This window comes from Lepidochelys kempii, chromosome 23, assembly GCF_965140285.1.
Source record: "Lepidochelys kempii isolate rLepKem1 chromosome 23, rLepKem1.hap1, whole genome shotgun sequence".
NCBI classification, from domain to species: Eukaryota; Metazoa; Chordata; order Testudines; family Cheloniidae; genus Lepidochelys; species Lepidochelys kempii.
Window position 1 is genome coordinate 3,484,451 of NC_136402.1, and position 26,599 is coordinate 3,511,049.

The following is a 26,599-nucleotide window of genomic DNA, read 5'->3' on the forward strand; positions in this document are numbered from 1 at the left end:
AATCGGTACACACACACACACACACACACACACACACACACACACGTCGGCTCTGCCCTTCACCGGCTGTATCTTCACAGCGACTGTAATTTCACAGGGTGTCCCCGGTGCCCTGCCCCCTTCCCGGCCCAGGGGAGGCTGAGTTCTGGGGCGGGCGCACAGGCCAGGGGCACCTTCCTGGCCCTTCCTTCAACGTGGCAACCTCCCCCCGGCTCCACCCATCTTCCTCCCCCAGCAGCTTTCCTGCGCCCAGCGAGCGGGGTCAGTGCCCAGCCACTGTGGGGGGACTCCCAGCTGCTGCAGTCCTGGCCTCTCCCAGCAGGGGGCGCTGTGGGGAGTGGGGCAAGAGCTGGGTGTGGGGGGAGCTCCCAGCTGCTCCAGTGCTGGCCTGTCCCAGCAGGGGGCGCTGTGGGGAGTGGGGCAGGGGCACTGGCTATGGGGGGAGCTCCCAGCTACTGCAGTCCTGGCCTCTCCCAGCAGGGGGCGCTGTGGGGAGTGGGGCAAGAGCTGGGTGTGGGGGGAGCTCCCAGCTGCTCCAGTGCTGGCCTGTCCCAGCAGGGGGCGCTGTGGGGAGTGGGGCAGGGGCACTGGCTATGGGGGGAGCTCCCAGCTGCTCCAGTGCTGGCCTGTCCCAGCAGGGGGTGCTGTGGGGAGTGGGGCAGGGGCACTGGCTATGCGGGGAGGGCCCTTCCGGCTACTAATTCCATGTTCATGGACGTGCCGTTCTGGGCTCATCCTGTCTCCGCCAGGCGGGCAGGACGGGACCGGAGCCGGTGGGTCGCGAGATGGGCAGCAAACGATGTAGCCGACAGGGTCCAAAAGAACCGGCTCCGCCCTCCCCTCTTTGCTCGGCTCTTGGGCTTGTTAATTAGTAACATTTGCATATATTTCCATAGCCCCAAAGGCCTCAGTAGCCCACCTGTAGCCCCCCAGCACCCAGGTTACCCCCCGCCCCCAACCTGCCTGGATCCCAGCTGGTCTCTCGTCACCCCCACACCACTGATGGATTTGCCCTCAGACACCTGCTCTCCGACGCCCACCTTTTCCATCTGTGCCCCCCCTCGCCCTGTCTGGGCACCACCCCCATCCCCTCCCCCGCCTTGCTCTCTGCGCCTGCCCCCCCCACTCTGCCTCCAGCCCCCACCCCTGACATGACAGACACAGGCCAGACCCCGCTGCAGTTCACACATAAAAGGTTTTAATCACCTCCTGAAAAGGGGGGGCCATGCCCCAAAAGGGGACAGTGGGGGGGAGAGGGATCGGGGAGGGATGAGGAAATAAGGAGGTTCAGGGGGCAGAGGGCACAGGTTTTTAATGTAAAAACTTGTGTTCGATACTCAAACAGCATTTTCCTTTTAAAAAGTCATGATGGGGGAAGGATGATGGGAAATGGGGTACGGTGGAGGGGTTAGGGGATGGATGGGGAATGGGTTACAGCTATGGGAGCTGGGGTGGATGGAGAGGAATGGGGTACAGCTGTGGGAGCTGGGTGGATGGAAGTGAATGGGGTACAGCTGGGGAGGTTGGGGGAAGGATGGGGAATGGGGTACCACTGTGGGGGATGGGGGGATGGAAAGGAATGGGGTACAGCTGTGGGGGTGGGGGGATGGATGAGGGATGGGGTACAGCTGTGGGAGCTGGGGTGGATGGAGAGGAATGGGGTACAGCTGTGGAGGTTGGGAAAAGGATGATGAATGGGGTACCACTGGGGGGGGCTGGGTGGATGGATGGGGAATGGGGTACAGCTGGGGAGGTTGGGAAAAGGATGATGAATGGGGTACCACTGGGGGGGTCTGGGTGGATGGATGGGGAATGGGGTACAGCTGGGGAGGTTGGGGGAAGGATGGGGAATGGGGTACTGCTGGGGGGCTGGGAGAGATGGTGGGGGATGGCTCTAGGGGTTGGGCAGGTTGTGGAGGGATGGTGGGGGAATGGGGTACTGCTGGGGGGCTGGGGTGGATGGAAGGGGAGGGCACGGGGTGTAGGGGGGAGTTTGCTAGAATGGGGTCCAGTTTGGAATAACAGGGAAAAGGGCGATGACTTTTTCGATACTGAATACACTGAACACAGAAAATGATCTAGACCAGCCAGATACAATAAATAGGCCCCCCACAGTCTGTGTCGGGGAGCAGGTGCCTGTCGCCCCCTTCCCAGAAACACTTGGGGGGGGCAGGGGGAAATAGGTTTATTTTGGAACTAAACTCTGCTCCGCCCCCCATCCCGGACAATTATTAATGCATAAAGATTTACTCAAGGTAAAAGGATCTTTGTAATTTCGTGTCATCTGTGCATTTGTCTTTGCTAGTCCTGCTCTGTCCTTCCCCTGCCGCCCGGCGCAGATGGGGTGGAGGGGGGTCTCTGGAAACAGCCCCCCCACACCCCTTCCTCTCCCTGCAGCCGGACCGTCCCCTCCTTGCCCAAATGCTTGCGTTCGCTCCGTCCGTCGGGTGGTGTTTTCAGTCTCCGTCCTCCGTCTCTGCTCTTTAAGGCACCGCAGCGGAAGAGAGCCGGCATCGGCGGGATCGGCGCAGGACCCCCCGTCTGGGGCGGGTGGGTGAAACCGGAGCCGTCCCCTCCAAGCCCCCGGGGAACTGGTCGTGCGCCCCGTGGGCCCGACGAAATTGCCACCCCCGCAGCCCGCCCCGGGGCCCGTCTCAGACGGTGCTCTCCAGCATCCACTCGGTGCTGCTGAAGGTGACCCGGCGTTGGCTCAGCGGGCAGCCCTCCGCGTTCAGCTGGGACGTGGACATGTGCCGTTTTGTCCGTGCCCGGCGCGGGTAGCTGTGGCTCTGAAACAGAGAATAGTCCCCGTCGAAGGAGTGACGGTGGTGGTGAGTCCTCGACAGCTCCCGGGGAAAGAGGCCCACGCTGCCCAGCGTGGCCCGGTGCTGGCCGCCCGGCCCACTGTCCCGGAGGAGACCCAAGGAGCTGGTCACGCTGCTTTCGGGCTGGCCCTCCTCCGAGGACAGCAGGGCCACAGTCTGGAGGTCTGCACCTGGCTTGGGGTCTCTCTTGTCCGGTTCGGGGGTGACGGGCGTGTCCTTCTTGGGCTCCGCCTCCATAGGCCCCGCCTCCTTAGGCCTCGCCTCCTGGAAGGTCTCGTATTTGTCCTCGGCGGGCTTGGAGGCCGGGGGCTGCCCGCCGTTGGTCTGGGAGTAGACGTTGCTGACCTTGGCTTTCTTGGGCCCCTCGTGCCCGCCGTGGACCTTGTAGCGGATCATGAGGATGATGATGAAGACCAGGACGGAGGCGACGATGATCCCGCCGATGATGATGATCATGGTGCCGCCCAGGAACTGGGTGTGCAGGGCGTGGCACTGGGCCGTCTCGCCCTCTGTGGTGAACTGGACGCAGCCCACCACCCTGGTGGCCGTCAGCGCCGTCACCCCGTCGTCGTAGACGGCCAGCACACACAGGTCGTAGGCCCGCCCCGCCGCCAGGTCGTTCACCAGGAAGGCCCGGCTGGACGGGGGGATCATCCTGGGAGAGGGGAGACACTGGTTAATTGCTGGGACAGCCCCTTGCCCCGTAGCCCAGGCCTCAGCCCCCTGGCACATCCTAGGGATATAACCCTAACCTCATAAAGCTCTCTGGGGTAGTGACCATCTTCCTGCTCTGTGTTCGTACAACATCTTGCGCCGTAGGGTCCTGGTCCATAACTAAGAGTGCCAGGTGCTACTGTGACACCCCCCTAATAGTGATAAAATGTACAGCTCCTGGCACAACAGGACCCCTAGTTATGGGCTAGGACCCCATTGTGCAAGGTGCTGTATATTTTATCACTATTAGGGGTGCTACGGTAGCACCTAGGCACTCTATTTATGGGGCAGGACCTTCTGTGCTGCCGTAATGTACATTTTATTGCTATTAGGTGTATTATGGGCAGAACCAAGGCTCCAACCCCATAACTAGAGTGCCTAGGTGCTATCATAATACACCTAATAGCAATAAAATGTACAGCACCTAGCACAATAGGGCCCTGGCCCACAACTAGGACTCCTACCATGACATTAACTGTCATCTGTAACCTATCATTTAAATCAGCTTCTGTACCAGACGACTGGAGGGTAGCTAATGTGACGCCAATTTTTAAGAAGGGCTCCAGAGGTGATCCCGGCAACTACGGGCCGGTAAACCTGACTTCAGTACTGAGCAAACTGGCTGAAACTACAGTAAAGAACAAAATTGTCAGACACAGAGATGAACCTAATTTGTTGGGAAATAGTCAACATGGTTTTTATTTAGGGAAATCAGGCCTCACCAGTCTACTAGAATTCTTTGAGGGGGTCAACAAGCATGTGGACAAAGGAGATCCAGTGTATACAGTGTATTTAGATTTTCAGAAACCCTTTGACAAGGTCCCTCACCAAACGCTCTTAAGCAAAATAAGCAGTCATGGGATAAGAGGGCAGGTGCTCTCATGGATCGGTAACTGGTTAAAAGACAGGAAACAAAGGGTAGGAATAAATGGTCAGTTTTCAGAATGGAGAGAGGTAAATAGTGGTGTCCTCCAGGGGTCTGTACTGGGCCCAGTCCTATTCAACATATTCATAAATGATCTGGGAAAACGGGTAAACAGTGAGGTGGCAAAATTTGCAGATGATACAAAACTGCTGAAGATAGTTAAGTCCCAGGCAGAGTGCGAAGAGCTACAAAAGGATCTCTCAAAACTGGGGGACTGGGCAACAAAATGGCAGATGAAATTTAATGTTGATAAATGCAAAGTAATGCACACTGGAAAGTGTAATCCCAACTCTACATATACAATGATGGGGTCTAAATGAGCTGTTACCACCCCAGAAAGAGATCTTGGAGTCAGTGTGGAGAGTTCTCTGAAAACATCCACTCAATGTGCAGCGGCCGTCGAAAAAGCCAACAGGATGTTGGGAATCATCAGGAAAGGGAGAGAGAATAGGACAGAAAATATCATGTTGCCTCTATATAAATCCATGGTTCGCCCACACCTTGAATCCTGCATGCAGATGTGGTCGCCCCATCTCAAAAGAGATATATTGGAATTGGAAAAGGTTCAGAAAAGGGCAACAAAAATGATTAGGGGGATGGAACAGCTTCTGTATGAGGAGAGATCAATAAGACTGGGACTTTTCAGCTTGGAAAAGAGGCGACTAAGGGGGGATGTGATAGAGGTCTATAAAATCACGAGTGGTGTAGAGAAAGTAAATCAGGAAGTGTTATTTACTCCTCCTCATAATGCAAGAACAAGGGGCCATCAAATTAAATTAATAGGCAGCAGGTTTAAAATAAACACAAGAAAGTATTTTTTCACGCAACACACTGTCAACCTGTGGAACTCCTTGCCAGAGGGTGTTGTGAAGGCCAATACTATGATGGGGTTCAAAAGGGAGTTAGATAGATTCATGGGGGATAGGTCCATCAATAGCTATTAGCCAGAATGGGCAGGGACGGTGTCCCAAGCCTCTGTTTGCCAGAAGCTGGGAATGGGCGATAGGGGCTGGATCACTTAATGATAACCTGTCTGTTCATTCCCTCTGGGACACCTGGCACTGGCCACTGTCGGAAGACAGGATATTGGGCTTGATGGACCTTTGGGTCTGGTCGTTCTTATGTTCTTATGTTCATAATACACCTAATAGTAATAAAATGTACAGCACCTGGCACAATGGGAGGCCTAGTTATGGGCTGGGACCTTCAGTGCTACCATAATCGCCTAATAGCAATAAAAAATTCAGGTTCAGGGGAGTGCTGGGTTTGGGCCAGTTTCGCCGGCCTGTTTGTGTCCTGAACATCCGCGAAGTAGTAATAATAATTCCGAAGAGGCTATAATTGTCTTTTCTTTTTTGACCTTTCGCTTGAAAATTTCTGCCAAATTTAAAACCTACAATAAGAAGCCCTCCCTTTTGAAAGAAAATGGTTTCTTTGACCGGCCATGATTTTTTTGGTTTGCTGAAAAATTCAAAACACATTTTAATTTCAGTTGGTCCGGAATCAATTTCCCCCCCGCCCCCCAATTTTTTTGAACCTGCCAGCAAACCAAAAAATCTGTTATTTGTACAGCTCTACTTGTGGTCCGTGACAGCCCCCGTGCCTCACCCTAGAGGCAGCTGCATCTCACTGCTGAGCACAGGATCTTTGTATAAACAGTTGTGATGCCCCACCCCAAAGGCGGCTGCATCTCCGCAGCAGGGGAAGCAACTCCTGCACTTACCTACGCACAAAGAGTAATGTCACACACACAAGAGTGTCACAAAACACGTGTGCGCACAGGAGTGGCTCACATGCATGCACACACACACACTGGGGAGCTCACACACATTGAGAAATGGCTTATAACGCACAGACACACCCGCACAGGGTAATAGCTCACACACACACTAAGCAATGAGCAATGGCTTATAACACAGACACACACTCTCTGCTGTCCCTGTTTTCAAAGGCTGCAGAGGGAGCCATTACCCCTTTGTAATTTCCCTCCATTAACTCCCTGCCCTATGCCCCCTGCCTCCCGCTCCCACACCCTGCTGACCCAGCAGTTGGTAATCCCACAGGAATGGAGTCACAGGGCCCGGATTCTGCACCTCGCTGGACTGGAAACCCCGCCATGCCCTGAAACAGATTCCAGCCGCGTGGCCAGGCTTGCTACTGGTGATGACCAAAGGGTTCGGTTGCCATTCACCCCAAAGCCCAAGGCTAGCCAGGATCGTGCTACTGGAATGCAGCCACCTCTGGGGTGGAGGGCGACAGCCAGGTGCACAAGGAAGGGGGAATCTTGGGCAGAGAGGCTTGGATCTGAAGCAAAGCTGTGCCAGACCTTTAGCATCTTGTAAGCTGTGGAAATTGAGGCAGCGGCGGTGGGATTTGAACCTGTCACTCTGGGAAACCTAATTATATGGAGCCAGATAATTGGCGCTCAAAGCCCTCTGCCCTGCCCCCTCCTTCCCTGCAGCATTGTTGCTCCTGGCCTGGGTTCGCCCTGGCATTGGGGTGATCCACAGCTCTCTCCCCGCATCCCCCACCCACGGAAATTTCCAGCCAGTTTCATGGCTGTGATGCTTCCCCCAGAATTTCCCCAAGGGCAGAACTGAGAGAGACCCCCACAGGGCAGTGCAGGCTGGGAGCTAGTGAGCAGAGTCTGTCCATATCCGGCCCCTCTCCTACCCTTCCTCTGCCTCTGGCTGCACTGAGGCCAGTGGGGCTACCCGGGGGTGAGAGAGGCCAGGCTTCAGTTACACCTGGTGCATCGCCCACTCGTTAAGTGGTGCGTACAAGCTGGGGGTGCTATTAAGAGGATAACAACCTACTACTGCCACCAGTGACTCTTCCTTAGCACCTGCTTCTAATGCCCCTGGTTCCAGCCCTGCTGATGGCCCATGGACTCCATCCGCCAGCCCAGCCCTCACCTGTACACCAGCGAGTCATCCAGGGAGCTGTTATACTGAATCTGGTACATGCGGATGCCGGGAATGTGCCGCTCCGAGGGCCAGTGGATCACCACCGAGGTGGAGGTGAGCTCAGCCGCCACAATCTTCTTCTCCAGGTGGTTCTTGGTGTCATTGGCACCCGACTTGGCGGAGGTGGTGATGTCGGACGAGCCGGGGTCGGGCTCCTTCATGTGGCCCGTGTTGTTGACCAGCAAGGGCAGCGGCACGATGCAGACCTCCACGGGGGCGGTGGCTTCGCCGGCGGCATTGGATGCGATGCAGGTGAAGACCCCGTTGTCCTTGAGCGTGGTGATGTGCACCTCCAGCGTGCCGTTGTCGTGGACAGTGGCGCGGGTGGTGTTGTGGATCATCTTGCCATCGGGCGCGATCCAGTGGATGGAGGGGTCGGGGTCTCCCACCGCCTTGCACTTGAGGCTGACTCCCTGGCCCTCCATGATGAAGGCCTTGGAGGAATACTGGCGTGTGATGAGGGGCTGCTCGCAGATGAACTCCTCCTCGGGGATGGACCAGAAGTACTTATCCATCAGGTGCTCGGGAGAGGCGCAGGTCTCCAGGTCGTCCTCCCGCGTCAGGCGCCGGAGCCAGAGCAGCTCGCAGTTGCAATGCAAGGGGTTGCCTCCGAAGCTGATGGTCAAGGTGGACGGGTGGGAGCCCCGGACGTTCGCCAGCACCTGAGCCCGGAGGAAGAGGTTGTCCGGGGGCAGCTTCTGCAGCCGGTTGGAGGTCATGTCCAAACGCACCAGCTTGTGGAGCTGGGAGAAGGTGCCCTCGGCGATATGGTCGATGAGGTTGTGATCCAGGGTCAGGGTGTTCAGACTGACCATCTGCCCGATGGCCTCCCACGGCAGCGTCTCCAGGTTGTTGTAGGACAAATCCAGGTCCTCCACGGTGGCCAGGAACTCGTCGAAGGAGGCCGGCTGGATGTTGCTGATCTGGTTGTTGCCCAGGATGAGGTGCCGGAGGTTGCCCAGGCCTTTGAAGTGCTCGTTGCGGAGGGAGGCCAGCCGGTTGCTGTTCATATGCAAGGCGCGCAAGGCCCGCAGGTCGGAGAAGGCGTAGGGCATCACCTGGCTGATGGTGTTCCGGGAGAGGGTCAGGTGCACCAGGTTGGTCATGTTGGAGAAATCCTTGCGCCGGATGATGGTGATGAAGTTGTCCGTCAGCCGCAGCTCCACCGTGCGCCGGTCGATGGATGGCGGCACGAAGAGCAGCCCCGTCTTGGCACACAGCATGGTCAGGGTGGGCGAGATGTTCTGGCAGATGCAGCGGCCGGGGCAGTGCTGACCGTTCGCCATGGTGCCGAGCATCAAAAGGGGCAGGAGGAGTTTTTCCATGGTACTGGCCCTTGCTTCCTCCCTGCCCGGGCTCTGCGGGCAAGAGGCACAAAAATCATTGGTGACAAACCAACAGCGGCAAATGGCTTCCCAAGCGCTGTCCCCCTCTACTAGCCAGTCTAAGCATTCAGGCGGCTGCAGCCCATTCCCTCGGGGCAGCTCCGTCTCAGCGCTGGGTGAGGGATCCCTGTATAAACAGCCTCTGTGTCCCACCCCAGAGACAGCTGCATCTCACTGCCGCGCAAAGGATCTTTGTATAAAACAGCCCCTGTGCTCCACTCTGGATTCTAAAGCTCAGATGGCAGAGGTCCCGCCCAAGTGCCCCCCCCAGCTTGTGGAGCTGTGAGATCCCCCTCCCCCAGTTCGATTCCTGTGACCGACGGACCCCTCTGGGGACATCATCTTAAAAAAAAAGGGCCCCCAACGGATACTGCCTGGATCTTTTTGTGGCTAGCCGCATCCCAACGTCACCAGGAGTGGGAAATCGTGAGTCATGCCCCTAGAGAAATCGTGAGATCTTGCTCGAAAATCACGAGGGTTTACCCTAAGCGAAGCTTCAGAGCAGATCCTTTTTGTGAGTCGCCTCCTGGTTTTTGAGATGTTAGGGGTCCCGTTGCCAAGTTTTTCTCGGCCACCACCAACTTACTTATTTTTAAATGAAAACTTAAATCCTTACAGGATCTCATGCCTCCGGGAGCTGGCGATTGAAGGAAAAACACCAGGCATCGCCAGGCTTGGGATAAAAGCATGAGAGGTGACAACGCGGCCAACACCCACTGGGTTGCTTCCTCATGCGTGATTTGCTTGGAATTTTCCAAACCCCCACCCCACCCTCCTCATTTCCCCTCCCCCCACCTGGAAGGGTTTTTTGTTCTGTTTTGTTTTATTGGCCAGTTGTTTGTGGTTTGCTGGGGGTTGTTGTTTTTTTAAATTTTGCACAGTTTGCCATTTTCCAAAAATGAGACATTTTCAAACAAGGGATTTTAAAAAAAAGAAACAAAGAAACTTTATTTTTATGGGGGGGGGGCGAGAATATCCCATCATTTGGTGAAAAAAAAATCATTTTTGGAAAATTTCTATCTCCAAAAACAGAAAAAAAAATGAAAAAATCACCCCTCCCCTCCCTCCCTTTTTCATAGATTTGAACGTCTGAAAAGCCAGGTATGATAGTCTAGTTTGACCTGCCCGGATATCCTGCCCCGGGGCATCAATCAGTCCATACAGCGGGCAAAATTCCATTTCTAATCACGGGCCTGTGGGTTGGGGTGTTCCTTTCAGCCCCCATGTTCCCCTCAATTCACCGTTGGCACAGACATTTGCTGATCTTTGTGCACAAATGCAACCCCACCTCTGCCCCCCCAATCTCAGTCACCGCCCAGCACAAACAATCTTGGTCAGGCCCTCTACACACCACTGTCATCTACCTAATAATAGAATTGCCTTGAGACCAGTCAACGATCAGAGGTGAAGACACCATTAAAAAAAAAAAATCTCCCCCACCCCTTCAGAAAACCCTTGAACAGGAACAACTGGGAAACCTTCAGATCCTCAAATCCAAGGTTCCTTGTGGCCCAGACACAGTGCCTCAGTTTCCCCACTATGCTCTTCAGCCTTGGGTGTGACTTGATTCCTCTCACCAAGCCGCTTCAGAGAGTGTCTCCCACCTCCCCCACGTCTGGGGCAATGGACTGTGGCAAAGTGAGAATTTTCTATCATATTTTTATGAAGCCTATGTGTGCCTTAGTTTCCCCTATTTTTCACAAGGCTGTCGGGGTGGGGAAGAACTGTTGGATCTCTGGACAAGTGCAGCCCTCCTGTCACACCGCTGCTCACATTTCTCTGAAATAGATGTTAACTCCCTGACATGAGGGACAAATAGGGACAGGACTGATGGCTACAAAACCACGAGGGGGTGGGGGGGGCGGAGAAGGGCGATCAGGAGCTTCAGCTCACCCCCTCTCGTCACCCAAGGGCGAAGGGATGTTGGGCAGAAAGGGGACAAATTCAAAGCCAGTCCCTTTCCACATGCCACGCCATTGGCCTGTGGAACTCACAGCCACATGAATCCCACCCAGGTCAGGATTCAGGGAGGGATTGCTCATGGCTCAGATATGAAGACTAGCCGGGATTAGAATAGCTCATGCTGACAAGGATGAAACAGCTTCTCCCGGGCTTACGCCGCTCTCTGGCTAATAGAGACCAGCACGAGCCCAAATGTGGGGGGCACATTGCCCCCCATCTGCTACTGTGGGGTTCTTACCCTTCCTCTGGAGCCATGCACACACCCTCACCCTGGGAGACCCCCCCAAAAACATGCTCTAGGCACGTATCCCAATATCCTCACACAATCTCTTTCCAGTGACTTTCAGGTGCCCAGTAGGAGCGTGGGGGGCTGATGCAAACTCCCAGGGCAATGAGAAGCAGCCGCACTCAGGGACCTGGCTCGCCTCTCATCCTGTCTCCATCGGGGGGAGGGCGGCTTTGACCCATCAGTATTCCCCCCACCCCACCCCCAAGCGTCTAGTCGCGGCCCAGCGCTGCGCTGTCAGCCTGCACCCTGGCAGGCAGGCTGGTGACAGGATCGCGGCTGACAGCTGCGATGTGACTTTTATCCGGAGCAGCCGAGTGTGACGGCACTGAACCGGGCCCCGGAGATGGAGCCGGCTCCAACACGTGGGGGCTCAGACACGGCCCTGGCCCCCATGGGCTCCCCAGGCTCAGAGCCGGCGCCTCCTAAAGGCCCACCATTCCCTGAGCCAGCCAGTCCCCTGTCCTGGGCTGGATCAGAGTCAGCGCCCCCTCCTGGAAGAGACTGGGACTGCGGTAGCTGGGACCCACCCCAGTCTCCCCCAACTCCAGAATCTCCCCCCGCCCCCACTCCACAAAGCAGAGGCCTGGAAACTCATCACAGAATCTCTGGCCATTGCAACAAGCCTGTCCCCTCCACTCCTTCACGCCATCCGTCCCTCTAGGTCCTCAGCCTGGCCCCGCTGTCCCTGAGCACCCCCGTCCTCATGCCCACACCCCACAGCGCACCTCCCAGCCAGATGGCACCATGGCCGGGTAAAGGGGTACCTGACTCTCATACCTGGCTGGCTGCATCTGTGAGGTCCGCTCCTCACACTCCTGGCCAGGGAGATCTCAGCCACCCAGCTGCGGATCCCCAGCATGGTGAGGCCACTGCCAAGCAGGCCCCGTCATGTTACCAGCCTTTCCTTGGAGACGCAAGCCTCGGGGGGCAGGGGGTGTCTTTGCAAGCACCTAGCCTAGCACATGGGGGTATCTACGAACTTCCAGATCCACCCCCACCAAACTAAGGGGAGCCCCACTGCAAACCGTAGGCTCTCATCTCCTTGACCAAGGAGATTGCCACCAGCATCTCCATTTTGCAAGTTGGGGAAACTGAGGCACAGAAAGAGTAGCGAGCAGCCAGTCAGCAGAAGAGCCAGCATTAGAACCCAGGCATCCTGCGTGCCTGTCCCATCCTCTTCACACTGGGCCAAGCAGCTGCTGTGGAATAAGGTTACACTTGAGCGAAATTGTGACCCAGTGCAGAAATGCTCAGTACCCTGGTTCCAGTCATAGAATCAGAGAAGATTAGGGTTGGAAGAAACCTCAGGAGGTCACTTAGTCCAATCCCCTGCTCAAAGCAAGACCAACCCCAACTAAATCAGTCTGGTCTCTGTCACTTCTCTGCTGGGTGAGCTTGGGCAGGTCATCTCGCCACTCTCTGCCTCAGTTTCCCCACTCAGTCTTTAGCTGTCAAGACCGTGAGCACTTTGGGGGCAGGGATTGTCTCTCACTTGGGGTCTGTGCAGCACCCAGCCTGACAGGGGACCCCGTCTGATCTCGGCCGGCATCTGGCACAGCACCTGGCCTGACGGGGGACTCCCCAGTCATGGCCGGGGTCTGACACAGCGCCCGGCCCGAAGGGGGACCCCCCACCCTACTCATAGCCGGGGCTTTTAGGTGCTACACTTAATAATAATCCAACACAGGTGACGAGGAAAGTTTCACCCTCAGCCACACACTGACCACCCCGCTCCAACTGGCTGCGATTTGAGAACTGGGGGGCTAATTCCTAGTCCCCGCTGTCTGTACCATGATCTTGTTTCACAGGCAATTCGAGGGGCGGAGGGAAGAAAGCACCATACGAACTGCAATGGAGGGAGGGTCCTGAGTCGTTATGGTTCAGTGTTTTATAAAGGGGAAAGCAACGCTCGTTATACCCTACAATCCCACCACCCCCACCACGTTTTTAACCCCCCTGGGGAGCTGCCGTCCTAAGAGGAGTCACACACCCGAGACATGAGTAAGAGCCTCTGCTGCTCATCATTGCAGTATCTGAGCACCTCCCAGGCTGCAGTGTATTTATTCACACTACCCCATCCCCACAGGAACACCATTGTACTGATGGGGAAACTGAGGCATGGAGCGGCTGCTCAAGGAGGTGCATCAGTGGGAAAGCCGAGACACTAGTGCCCTAAGTCTGGCGCCATCCTGCCGCTCTCAAGCAGCTGCTTAATGCCGAGCAGTTTCACGAAAGACCAGAATGCAACTCAGGAGTCCTGACAGCCAGTTAGCTTGGTTCAAACCTCTACATGCCACTCCCCTCCCAGAGCTGGGGATAGAAACCAGGAGTCCTGGCTTCCAGCCCCCCTGCTCTAACCACTAGACCCCACTCCCCTCCCAGAGCCAGGGATAGAACCCAGGAGTCCTGGCTTCCAGTCCCCCCAGCTCTAACCAACCAGACCCCACACCCCAGAGCCAGGGATAGAACCCAGGAGTCCTGGCTCCCAGCCCCCTAGCTCTAACCAACCAGACCTCCCCTCCTCAGAACCAGGGATAGAACCCAGGCATCCTGGCTCCCAGCCCCCCCTGCTCTAACCACTAGACCCCACTCCCCTCCCAGAGTCAGGAATAGAACCCAGGAATCCTGGCTTCCTGCCCGACCCCGATCTAAACCCTAGAACACCGCCCCTGTGTGCGGACGAAAACAACCCCTGCTGTTGCCAGGCAGATGTGGATCGAAGTCAGCGACCTGCTCTGAGCCTGTATCTCTCTTTCTCTCCCCAAGGAGAAGAGCCTCAATTACACCGAGCGAGCGAGCGAGCAATGGCAGGGAAGAGAGAGAAATGGAGGGCGGGGGAAGAGGCTACAGCCCCTGCCCTGCTAAGCTCAGCTGGTCAGCCACAGCCCCTCCCCACGACTGGGAGCCAGACCCCGCTAATCCGAGTGCCCCCTCCCAGCACCTTATCATGGGGGGAAGATAGGAGCTACAGAGAGCATGGCTGGGACTTTTACTATGGTGGGGGTGTCATAAGCTCAGCTGCCATGGTGCACCCCCTGCTGGCCGAGCCTGGCGGGGCAGGCACGCCCTGCCTCCGTTTCCCCTCCCCCAGGCGTTTGGTCTTTCCCAGGTCACTCTCAGCGTGAAATCCCCTCCCAGGATAACAGGCCAGGCAAACAAACAGTCAGTTCCTCCACCCGGCTCAGATGCCTCTTCACCCGCCTCCCGGACTCCCGTTCCCACGCCGGGGCCCGAGCCCTGACTCCCAGGAGCCCCTCCCCCCAGACCAGCACCACTTACTCCCCATAGTTCGTGCCCCCGCCCCCGCCCCCCTGCGTTCTCTGCCCTTTGGTGGGGCCCAGGCATTTCTCAGGCTGGCTGAAATCCCAATGAGTCCTGGCTCTTAGGCTGGCAGACAGCAGACTGTACATGGCTGGCTACCCCAGCACACTGCCCCATTACGGGGCTGTGGGGGCGGGGGGGGGTAGGTACAGAAAGAGCATCAATGGAGCTTTTATTGTGGTGGGGGGGTACGAGTTGCATAGCGCACGGTTGGCTGCTATTGTGGCGGGGTATTACAAATGCCGTGATGGAGGTCTGCGTGTCAAACAAGAGCCATCCATGCCTTTCTGCTGGCATAACCCCGCCCTAGGCCCGGCAGTGCTGAGGGGCTGTGCCTCTATTGGGGTCCATCCAGGCCCTCTTCTACCCCCACAGACAATTCCCAGACGGGGGTGTGACGTTATTGACTTGAACTGGGACCGTATAGAACACTGTTGCAACCAAGGTCCCGTAGTGGCACCAGATCTTGTATAAAGGGGGTCAGATAAAGTGTCTAAGACAAGGTCATGGTTGGCTGGTTATGATGACGTGTAGGGCATGTATCGTTTTTGTATTTAAAGATATAAGTATTGGTTCTAGAGTGTCTGTATTTCAAACTTGTGCTCTGCTTCTGGGGGACACCCCAGACAAGTTGGTCTCAGCTCTGCCTAGCCTGCTGGACGGCCCATTAAGGACCATCCACTGTACAACGGACCCACTGAGAGAAGGCAGACACGCCTGGGGACTCAGCAAGGTGTGCAGGGACCTGCCTGTGGACAGAACTCGGAGGTTTTTCCAGGCCGTGTGCTGGGCAGCTTGTCTTTGGGACAAAGAAAGAAAGACCACATGGCAAGAGACTATAAAAGGCTTCTGCAGCTCCTCCATCTTGTCTTCAATCCTGCTTCTGACCTCTGGAGGGACTTTGCTACGCTGAAACTTTGAACCAAGGACTGAAAGACCCATCCCAGCTGTGGATGGACTCCAGAGACTGGATCTGAACCTGCCGTTTATTCCATCCCTGCGACAAGCCTGAACCAAGAACTTGGCCAGGACTGTATGGAATTGATTTCATGTAACCAATTCTCGCTCTCATCTGTGTCTTTTTCCTTTTATGAATAAACCTCTAGATTTTAGATTCTAAAGGATGGGCAACAGCGTGATTTGTGAGTAAGATCTAACTTGTATATTGACCTGGGTCTGGGGCTTGGTCCTTTGGGATCGAGAGAACCTTTCTTCTTTTACTGGGGTGTTGGTTTTCATAACCATTTGTCCCCATAACGAGTGGCGCTGGTGGTCATACTGGGAAACTGGAGTGTCTAAGGGAATTGCTTGTGTGACTTTGGGTCAGCCAGTGGGGTAAAACCAAAGTCTTCTCTGTCTGGCTGGTTTGGTTTGCCTTAGAGGTGGAAAAACCCCAGCCTCGGGCTGTAACTGCCCGGCTTGAAGCAATTTGTCCAGAATTGGCACTCTCAGTTGGGTCCCGCCAGAACAGGCATCGTTACAGGGGGTAGCTGCGCCATGCCAATGGATGGCACAGCAGGGACACAGCCGTGGGCGCTCATTTAGACACACATCTTAGCCGGCCCACGTTCACAGCCCCGCCGCACTGACGCCTCTGTTTATGGAGGAGCTGGGACAGAAGCACCCTCCTCCTCACCAGCTGTTCTCAGGGGCTATATTTAGGAACAGAACCCAGGTGTCCTGACTCCCAGCACCCCCTGCTCTACCCAGCCTGGCTTCCCGATCCTTCCATTAATAGAATGGGGTGCGCCCCCTCTCCGGCCCGTACCGCTGTCTGCAGCCCTGAGCCCCGGAGATAGGACCATTAATTTTTCACAAGGCCCAACGAGCTAGAAGTGGAAGCTAGCTGCTCCGCACAGTGGCATGGGCACTAACCCTGTAAGCATGATAATCCAATCCCGTAATATACCAGCGAGCGGAGTAACGAGGCAGAGGAGGGAGTGGGAGCTGTCCCCCGATGGATGGAAGCGGACTGCATTTCATAGGACCTATACCACAGACATCAGCCTGGGGTGGGGGTGGGGGTGGGGGTGAATTCTCCATGATGGCACAAAAGGCTCCTCCCCGAGGAGCAGCTTTGGAATTGAATAAAGCTAAACAGAATTAAGGCCCCTTTAATTCTGAATCAGAGCGTCCACAAAGGGTTTAACTAACCCATTTTAAGAGTTCATTTGGATTAGCTCCCCCTGTAGACAAGCAAGGGTCTGTCGCAGTTTGCTGCCAATGCAGGATTCAGATCCCCTTGGAACCTGGGGTGCCAGCCTGGGGAGGAGTCGCCCGGGCCAGCTGGGACATAGCCAGATAGGCAGCCATCACCCAGCTGTTCCAGGGTCTGGGAAGTGGGTTACCCTGCCATTGCCATTCACATCATTTCCTGCCGGTGTTTCCCTCCGCAGATCCCTTCAAACGGCCATCAGGCCGGTTAACATGGCACCGATCAGCCGGGGGGGCAGAGCGTTCTCATAACAAACGTACCACCCTCCTCCGCCCCAAGACACAACCCTCGGGCTGTCTCATCTGCTTAGACGGGCAGCGCTCTGGGACAGGGACCCACTTTGTGTTCTGCGTCTGTACAGCACCTGGCGCCCTGGTCCAGGAGTGGGGGCGCCTGGGTACTACAGTAAAACACCTAATAGCAACAAAAAACGTACAGCTCCTGGCACCATGAGGATTTGGTGCATGCCTGAGGCTCCTAGGTGCTACCGTAATACAACTAATAGCAACAGAAATGTACAGCGTGTAGTGCCATGGAAGCCGGGTCCATGACGGGAGCACCTAGGTATTACTGTAATACACCTAATAGGAATAAAAAGGTACAGCCCCTGGCATAATAGGGTCCTGGCCCGTGCCTGCAACAGAACCTTGCAACCCTGCTGTTAATCACTCAACACCCTCTCAAATTCTGAGTAATTCTTTAAAATATTCTAACCCTATTGCGTACGTCTAAATCGAATGAATTATCATTTTAAATAAAAGCCGGCTTACTTGCATTAGTCTTTCATCAGCCAAAAGCGCGGTGTTCCCATTCATGTATTCCTAATGCCGTCTAAAATAAACCAGTTAAGGAACCACTGCTCTGGGCTCTGAAACCTCCGGGGAACAGACTGGGCGAGACAGCCAGGAGTCAAGCACAGAATCTTCTGATTCCAATAATCAATGGCAATGTTTTAAAGTATTGGCGAGATGCCCACCACTGTGGCTGGCACCCCAAGGACTGAACTCGGGTGTTCCAGGGCTAACAGCACAGGTGTTAAAGGCTTCAGTTAAAGCTTCCAAGGCAGGGCCATCCCTGACCCTCTTCTCTGCAGATGTCACACACACTGGCCAGTTGGTCCCCCCCGTGTCTAGCCTAGCGGTAATGCAGCACATGTCTGAGAAGGGCCTACATGCGTTCATCGGCGTTCAGCTTTAGAATCATAGAAGATCAGGGTTGGAAGGGACCTCAGGAGGTATCTAGTCCAACCCCCTGCTCAAAGCAGGACCAATCCCCAACTAAATCATCCCAGCCAGGGCTTTGTCCAGCCGGGCCTTAAAAGCCTCTAAGGAAGGAGATTCCCCCACCTCCCTAGGGAACCCATTCCAGTGCTTCACCACCCTCCTAGTGAAATAGTGTTTCCTAATATCCAACCTAGACCTCCCCCACCGCAACTTGAGACCATTGCTCCTCCTTCTGTCATCTGCCACCACTGAGAACAGTCTAGATCCATCTTCTTTGGAACCCCCTTTCAGGTAGTTGAAAGCAGCTATCAAATCCCCCCTCACTCTTCTCTTCCGCAGACTAAATAACCCCAGTTCACTCAGCCTCTCCTCATAACTCATGTGTTCCAGACCCCTAATCATTTTTGTTGCCCTTCACTGGACTCTCTCCAATTTGTCCACATCCCTTCTGTAGCGGGGGGCCCAAAACTGGACACAATACTCCAGGTGTGGCCACACCAGTGTCGAATAGAGGGGAATAATCACTTCCCTCGAGCTGCTGGCAATGCTCCTACTAATGCAGACCAATGTGCCATTAGCCTTCTTGGTGACAAGGGCTCACTGCTGACTCTTAACCTGCCTTCTCAGAACAGCAGCAGGGCAATGGGGTCTCCTCGCTGCTCATTGCGCCGAATGCTCCTTCCGCTGAGATGGCCTGTGCCTGGCAAGCACAGAGCCTGCGAGGCCCATGCCAAGCCTGTGCCAGGCCTGCACCAGGCCCTGCAACACCCATGCCAGGTCCACCCCAGGCTCTGCAACGCCAGCCAGGCTCTGCGATGCCCTCACAAGCACAGCCCAGCTGCCCTGGGCTCGCCCTGTGCAATCTGGGCCCATCTCAGGTCACACGCGCACCCCAAATCTGGCCATGCCCTCCCCCCCTCGCCCTGCCCCCACCCAGCACATGGCACATTGGCAATTACCTCTCCTCAGGAATTCATCCCGCCTCTCGCTGGGCATGCAAGCCTTCACCGCCACTGCCTGGGGAGAGAGAGCGAGAGAGATGTCAGCAGCCATCCCGCCTGCCCCCATCATCACCCTCCCCAAGTCCAGGGGCCAGGGGCATGCGGAGATGGAGGGGGTGGGGCCTGAGGGCGAGGTGGCACGGCCTCCCCTCCATGGCATAGTGGCTCACAGCACCTAGCGCCACACCTTGGCACCACCATAATACACCTAATAGCCATAAACATGTACAGCACCTAGCACCATGGGAGCCTGGGGTGCCTCGGTGCTACCGTAATACACCTAATAGCAAAAGAAAATATACAGCACCTGGCACAATGGGAGCCTGGGCCATGATTGGGGCACCTGGTTGCTAACCTGATCTCCAGTCCTTTCTTCCTAGGGACCCTGCGGGGCCCCTTCTGCCACTGCCCCTTTTGGTCCCTGGGAGATCTCATTCTGCCCATCTTCAGGGTCAACTCCAGAGACCCACCATGCTTTCCCCAGGCCCCCCTCTCCCATCAGGAGGAATCACGCCCATCCCTCAGCTGTGCATTAGTACAGAGCCTTGAACTCAGATCCTGGACTCAGGCCCCTGGGTGTTGCGTGTCTGCCCTCGGGTTGGTCTGCAGTGGATAAGAGCCTACTGCCGCAGGCGGCTGGAGGAGTCCCTCCCTTAGCCCAATCAGTGGTGGCTGGCACTCTGCGCACTGCAAGGCTCACCCGCCACGGCAGCTCATGACAGCGGTTGTGTCATTTTCACCCTTCCAGTGCTTGTAGACATTGTCTGTCCTCGAATTTCTCCTTCTACGCGTCCAGCCAGGGGATCCCCCGTATCTCTCCATCCTTCTGTCTGTCCAGCCATCTCCCTCCAACCAGCCACCATAGTTATCCATTGCTCTAACTAGCCATCCAGCCATCTCTTTATCCCTCTATCCATCCCTCCCTCCCCAGTATCTCTCCAGCCATCTCTCTCCGACCTTCCATGGCTCTACCTATCCATCCATCCACCCTTTCCTCCTATCTCTCTCTCCTCCTACCCACCATTCTCTCCATCCACAATATTTATCTACCCCTCGACCTATCCATCTGTCGGTTCATCTCTCTATCCTTCTACCTCACCTTCCGTCCCTGGTATCTCTCCATCTTTCCATCCTTCCCTCTCCATGCCAGGTCCACCCCAGACCCTGCAACGACAGCCAGGCCCTGCAATGCCTCACAAGCACAGCCCAGCTGCCCTGGACTCGCCCTGTGCAATCCGGGCCCATCTCAGGCCACACTCACGCCCCAAATCTGGCCATGCCCCCCCCACCCTGCCCACTAGTTAGCCATTGTTCTACCTTCTACCCACCCTTCCATCCATCCTCAATATTAAACCATCACGATCTATCCCTCCGTCCTTCCATCTATTCATCCATCTCTCTTTAACCTTCCCTGGGTCAAGCTAGCCTCCCATTCATCTACCACTTTATCCTTCTTTTCAGCCTTCCATTCATGCACATTTACCTATCTCTCTTCCTGTCTATTTATTCATAGTATCTGTCCATCTCTTTATCCATCCATCCACCCACCCACCCAAAGGATTTAACCATCTCTCTGTTCATCCTTCCATCGTACTTCACAAACTCTCTTTTATCTATCCAATCCCTTCTGTAGTCCCCTAGCAAATCTTTCTCTTGCTTTATTATAGCTAGCTGGCTATTTGTATTATGTAGCACCTAGGAACCATAGAATCAAAATATCTATTTACCTATTTATCCATCCATTCATCACCAGAAAGTTGAAGTTTCATGGACATTAATCAAAGCAGTGTTGCCGTGAACTCACTGTCCCAATCAGTGAGCTCACCCAGGATTATTTAGCTCAGTACAATATCCCAGTGATTTGACAGCACCCAAAATGTTCAGTTTTTCCCACTCCAGATGAAGCCGAAGGGCAGGACAGGGGTTTCGGGGAGTACGTGTGAGTGGGGGAAGCTCTCAGCACACGGGGAAGGGGTTTGAGATAGGCACATTAGTTGGATGTTCTCACTAAAAGGCTCAGTGGTGAAATGGTTCATACGGTTCTAGTGAACATCACTAGGTTTAAGAGTTGACACCCAATTGAACTGCTTAAGGTCTGAGAGGTGAAACTCAGTGGGACCTTCACTGCCAGCTTTGACCATCTTGGTTGGTTCTCTGATTGACCCGTTCTGTCTGATTGGGGCGGAGGGGAACTGACACTGCTGAGAATCTGGGATTCCCCCCTCCCTGATGCTTTGACCTCTGGGTGGACATCTTAGAGCTTTTTCCCCAGACCTTCCTCCCCCTCGCACACCCTGTGCGAATCGGGACCATCCAGAAGCGTCTCACGCCCACCTCATACCCTTGCCAATGACGGCACGAGGGGGCCAGGTGACAGGGCCCTTTGGCTCACACGGGGCAGGAGATGTGGCAGGGAAAGGCAGGCAGGCGGGCAGGCTCTGCCCCCTGGGAGAGGGCATCTAAAGCTCGGGCTGCTCACAAGCTCTCTCTGTGACGTGCTTTGAAAGCCACTGCTGGCCCGTGCCAGAGGAGATGCCCACGGCGGCAGCAGGCGAGCTGTGTTCCACCGTCACGTCACAGCCCCCGACTGGCAGTGCCATGGCACAGCGCCGGAGATCCCGCACGGCTTAGCACAGCAGGGGCTGGCTGCGCGCGTGTTTGAACGGTGGCACCTAAAAGAGCTTGTTGGAGCCCATGGTGCTGCCCTTCCCAGCAAGGGGTGTCTAGTGAGCCCGGGGACCTGCCGAGAGCCCGGGGACATGACAACCCCGCTCGGACCGGGGGGGATCTTTGTTTCAAAGGCTCTGGGAACAAGGGCGAGGGGGGGGGAGCAGGCCTGCAAAGGAAGGGAGCTCCCACCTCACCTGCTCTAACGTGAGGCAAAGACAGAAAAGGAGCCATGGAGAACAGAGAGCAGGAGACTGTTGACATGAGCGCGGATAGAGGCGGGCCGGGGGCTGGGAGCCAGGACTCCTGGGTTCTGTTCCCAGCTCTGGGTGGGGAGTGGGGTCTAGTGGTGAGAGCCTGGTGGGGCTGCAAGCCAGGACTCCTGGGTTCTGTTCCCAGCTCTGGGTGGGGAGTGGGGTCTAGTGGTGAGAGCCTGGTGGGGCTGCAAGCCAGGACTCCTGGGTTCTGTTCCCAGCTCTGGGTGGGGAGTGGGGTCTAGTGGTGAGAGCCTGGTGGGGCTGCAAGCCAGGACTCCTGGATCCTATTCCCAGTTCTGGCAGGGGAGTGGGGGCTGGTGGTCGGAGAGTGGGGAGCTGAGAGTCTGTCCTTGAGCTATTCCCACCTCTCCTGCTCTGTGCAAACGCAGGCAAGTCACTCCCCCGCTCTGTGTGGGGCCTTGCCCCTTGGGCAGCGCACAGTGTCAGTTTCCCTAGGGAGTGCCCCCTTCCTGGGAGCCCGGCCACTCCTGGGTCACGGGGGCCACAGCAGCTATTTAACAGGCAAACTCACCCCTGCCCCATTCCAGAACAGGGCCTGAGAAACAACCCCACGCCCTGTGCTCTGGGCTCTGTGTGACGATAGACAGGGTGTCTGCCCAGGGCCCTGAGCCTCTCGGAGCTGAGGCCAGAACCCGGCCCTGCTGCGCTGGCAAGGGGGCCCTGTGAACTGAAGGCGCGCTAGAAATAAAGGAGCACGTAACAGCAGCTCTCCGCTGATCCCAGGGCAGGGGGAGGTGAATGCTTCGGGCCCGAAACCAAAGGGAACAGGCAACAAATGGAATCAACCGGGTTTCCAATTGCAGTCCCCCTGGGGGCCTCTAGAGGGCGACACGGCCCACCCAAGGTCGGAGCAGCTCTGGCCCCGTCCAGCAGGGGGCAGCGGGCTCGATCTAGACCCTGGTGCTGGCGGCGGGAGAGGTGAGGCTGCACCGACGGATCCGGGGAATTAGACGGGGACCGTCGGGCCGAGGCTGGGCACGGCAGGGGCAGAGCTAACCGGCGCCGGGGCCGCGGCGTGGGGTCACCGGGGGACAAGGCCACTAAACCCACGGGAAGGTGAGAAGCCAGGGGGGCTTCAGCAGGACCTAGATTTTACATATTGTGCGAAAGACGGCACGGCTGCCTAGTACCAACTGAAAGAGCAGAGCGCCCCCCCCCGCTGAGCCCCCGCCCCCTGCCGAGCCCCCCGCCCCCCCCCGCTGAGCCCCCGCCCCCTGCCAAGCCCCCCGCCTACCGAGCCCCTGCCCCCCCCGCTGAGCCCCCGCCCCCTGCCGAGCCCCCCGCCCCCTGCAGCCAAGCGCCCCCTGCAGCCCAGCGCCCCCCCCTACCGAGCCCCTGCCCCCCCCCGCTGAGCCCCCGCCCCCTCCCCGCAGCCCAGCGCCCCCTGCCGAGCCCCCCGCTCCCTGCAGCCCAGCGCCCCCCCCACCGAGCCCCCACCCCCTGCCGAGCCCCCCGCTCCCCGCAGCCCAGCGCCCCCCCGCTGAGCCCCCGCCCCCTCCCCGCAGCCCAGCGCCCCCCCCCCGCTGAGCCCCTGCCCCCTCCCCGCAGCCCAGCGCCCCCCCCCCGCTGAGCCCCTGCCCCCTCCCCGCAGCCCAGCGCCCCCCGCCGAGCCCCCGCCCCCTGCAGCCCAGCGCCCCCTACCGAGCCCCCCGCCCCCTGCAGCCCAGCGCCCCCCTACCGAGCCCCCCGCCCCGCTCCCTACATCCCAGCATCCCCTCCTGAGCCCCCGCCCTGCTCTCCGCAGCCCAGAGCCCCCCGCCGAGCCCCCGCCCCGCTCTCCGCAGCCCAGAGCCCCCCGCCGAGCCCCCGCCCCGCTCTCCGCAGCCCAGAGCCCCCCGCCGAGCCCCCCGCCCCACTCCCCGCAGCCCAGCGCCTCCTACTGAGCCCCCGCCCTGCTCCCTACATCCCAGCATCCCCTCCTGAGCCCCCGCCCCGCTCCCCGCAGCCCAGCGCCCCCCGTCTAGCCCCCCGCCCCGCTCTCCGCAGCCCAGAGCCCCCCGCCGAGCCCCCGCCCCACTCCCCGCAGCCCAGCGCCCCCCACTGAGCCCCTGCCCCGCTCCCCGCAGCCCAGAGCCCCCCGCCGAGCCCCCCGCCCTGCTCCCTACATCCCAGCATCCCCTCCTGAGCCCCCGCCCCGCTCCCCGCAGGCCAGCGCCCCCCGTCTAGCCCCCCGCCCCGCTCCCCGCAGCCCAGAGCCCCCCGCCGAGCCCCCGCCCCGCTCCCCGCAGCCCAGCGCCTCCTACCGAGCCCCCGCCCCGCTCCCTACATCCCAGCATCCCCTCCTGAGCCCCCGCCCCGCTCCCCGCAGGCCAGCGCCCCCCGTCTAGCCCCCCGCCCCGCTCTCCGCAGCCCAGAGCCCCCCGCCGAGCCCCCGCCCCACTCCCCGCAGCCCAGCGCCCCCCACTGAGCCCCTGCCCCGCTCCCCGCAGCCCAGAGCCCCCCGCCGAGCCCCCCGCCCTGCTCCCTACATCCCAGCATCCCCTCCTGAGTCCCCGCCCCGCTCCCCGCAGGCCAGCGCCCCCCGTCTAGCCCCCCGCCCCGCTCCCCGCAGCCCAGAGCCCCCCGCCGAGCCCCCGCCCCGCTCCCCGCAGCCCAGCGCCTCCTACCGAGCCCCCGCCCCGCTCCCTACATCCCAGCATCCCCTCCTGAGCCCCCGCCCCGCTCCCCGCAGCCCAGAGCCCCCCGCCGAGCCCCCCGCCCCGCTCCCTACATCCTAGCATCCCCTTCTGAGCCCCCGCCCCGCTCCCCGCAGCCCAGCGTCCCCCACTGAGCCCCCGCCCCACTCCCTGCAGCCCAGCGCCCCCTGCTGAGCCCCGCCAGCCTTCCCCACATCACGTCTCCCCGCCGCTGTCCAGCCGGGGTCCAGCCCTGCTTAGCAGGATGGCTGAACCCAGTGGCTGCCAGAGAACAAGGCCCTGGGCACAGGGTCAAAATCTACTCACCTGCCCCCAACCTGTCTGGACTCCCTTCGCCGGGACCTGCCAGCTGCCTGGGCTGGGCGGGGAAGGGGGAAAGGGGGCATATTTCAGCCCTTATCTGCCAGGCTGGGAGGTGGATTTAATATCCGAATCCTTATTGAGCTTCCTGGCTCCCTCCCTACCAGAGCCGCCGGCTCCAGGGCCCTCGGTCAAGCTGATGTGGCTAATGCACCTTGTATTCAATTTCGGCAATAAGGCGAGGCGATCGTGGGGGGGGGGGGGGACGACAAGGGGGGGCTGGCAGAGAGGGGGATCAGATGGGTTGTTTTTTCCCTCCTATTGTCACCGATTCGCTCGCTCTCGCCGGCATGAGGCCCGATCGGCCTCATTCCCAGCAAGGCCCTTTTAGCCAAAGCCTCTTAGCACCAACAGGCCAGGGTGGGGTGTCAAAGCCCGGCCCCCCCATCCTGCCCGGGGTCAGCACTGAGGCGTCACGGGTTAACCCCCCCCGTCCCACCCTGAGCCCCTGTCTCGCCAGCCTGGGGACGCCTGTGATGAGGGAGCTGGGGCAGTGGGATCTGGGGTGGGGAAGGGGAAGCAGCTGGGGGTGGCTACGGGGAGACAGCAGGCCAGAAGGGGAAGGAGGTGGCTACATTCGGGGACTCAGCTGGGGGCCTGGCACTGACGCCCTACTGAGCTTGGCCCGATTCACCCCCTGCCCCATCAGACTGGGAGGGCAGGAGCAGCTGATTTCAGTGGGGAGAGAGCAAAGCCTGATGGGCCTGGGGAAGACAGCGCCCCCCTCTGGTGCATGGCAGCAGCACTGGGAGGGATGGAGCCGTTATCCAGCGGGCTCAGGCTGGAAGGGAAAGAGCACAGGGGCCAGGGTGGGCTTGAGAGGAACCAAAGCGACAGGATCAGGACAGACCCTGTGAGCTCCCTGGCTGTCAGCCTGCCCCGCCCCGGGACCCCCAGGGGCTCCCTGCCACCCAGGGCTATGCTGCACAGGCCTGATGTCAAATTCAGAGCTGGGACTGAGGGGTTCAGAGGGCAGGAGGGGGATCAGGGCTGGGACAGAGGGTTGGAGCATATGGGCGGCGGGGCTCAGGGGTGCAGGCTCTGGGCGGCGCAGCCGGCATGTCCCCCCTCCGGTTCCTACCTGGAGGCACGGCCAGGTGGCTCTGCACACTGTCCCACCCACAGGGGCCGCCCCCGCAGCTCCCATTAGCCATGGTTCCCAGCTAATGGGAGCTGCAGGGGCGGCGCTTGACGCAGGGGCAGCGTGCAGAGCCCCGGGGCTGCCCCTACGCGTAGGATCTGGAGGGGGGACATACCGCTGCTTCCAGGAGCCACGCGGCGCAGAGGCTAACAGGGAACCCGCCAGCCCCACTGCACGACACCGCCAACCGGACAGTCAACGGCCCGGTCAGCACTGCCACCAGGATCCCTCGTCGAGCGGGTGTTCCGGTCCAAAATCAGAGACCTGGTCACCCTAGCATGGGCCCAGCCCTCGCCCGTCCCCAGTTGTGAGAGCGGGGCCCCTCCCTCCACCTGGCACTGCCCACGAGGGTCCCCGCTCCCCTGCCACCAGGGAGAGGGGCTCAGCAACCCCACGAAACACGCCAGGCTGCCGAGCACAACCCCCCGCACCCCTGCAGGCCCAGCTCCCCAGCCTCCCCCCCGGCACACACTCCAGCCCTCCCCACCATTTCTCTCTTCTCCCTCCCCAACCCCTCCCTTCCATCCCCATCCTCTTCCCAGCCTCCCTTCCCTTCGACTTCATCCTTCTCTTCCACCCTGAACTCCTTTGCCTCCACCCCCATCACCCTAGTCATTAGTGTCCTCCTCCCCCCGGCACCATTTTCAGCCCCCCACAATCCCTCCGGGACAGGGGGCTCTTTCCTCCTGCT

The 26,599-nt window shown here is 58.5% G+C and overlaps 1 protein-coding gene across 3 annotated transcripts in view; it reads right to left on the minus strand.

Moving 5' to 3' along the window:
• Positions 1 to 1,176: 1,176 nt before the first annotated feature.
• Positions 1,177 to 26,599, minus strand: part of LRFN1 (leucine rich repeat and fibronectin type III domain containing 1) — a 56,019-nt gene continuing 30,596 nt past the window's right edge. The window contains exons 1-4 of one of the 3 annotated variants that reach the window (XM_073321757.2): positions 19,527 to 19,641; positions 18,785 to 18,842; positions 7,380 to 8,788; positions 1,177 to 3,480 (exon numbers count right to left, since the gene is read on the minus strand). In XM_073321757.2, coding sequence (XP_073177858.2) covers positions 2,655 to 3,480; positions 7,380 to 8,755 — 2,202 coding nt within the window. In that variant the 5' untranslated portion in view covers positions 8,756 to 8,788; positions 18,785 to 18,842; positions 19,527 to 19,641 and the 3' untranslated portion in view covers positions 1,177 to 2,654. Of the gene's footprint in view, positions 3,481 to 7,379; positions 8,789 to 18,784; positions 18,843 to 19,526; positions 19,642 to 26,599 lie in introns of those variants that run through there. The other 2 variants (XM_073321756.2, XM_073321758.2) reach the window with 2 other exon arrangements.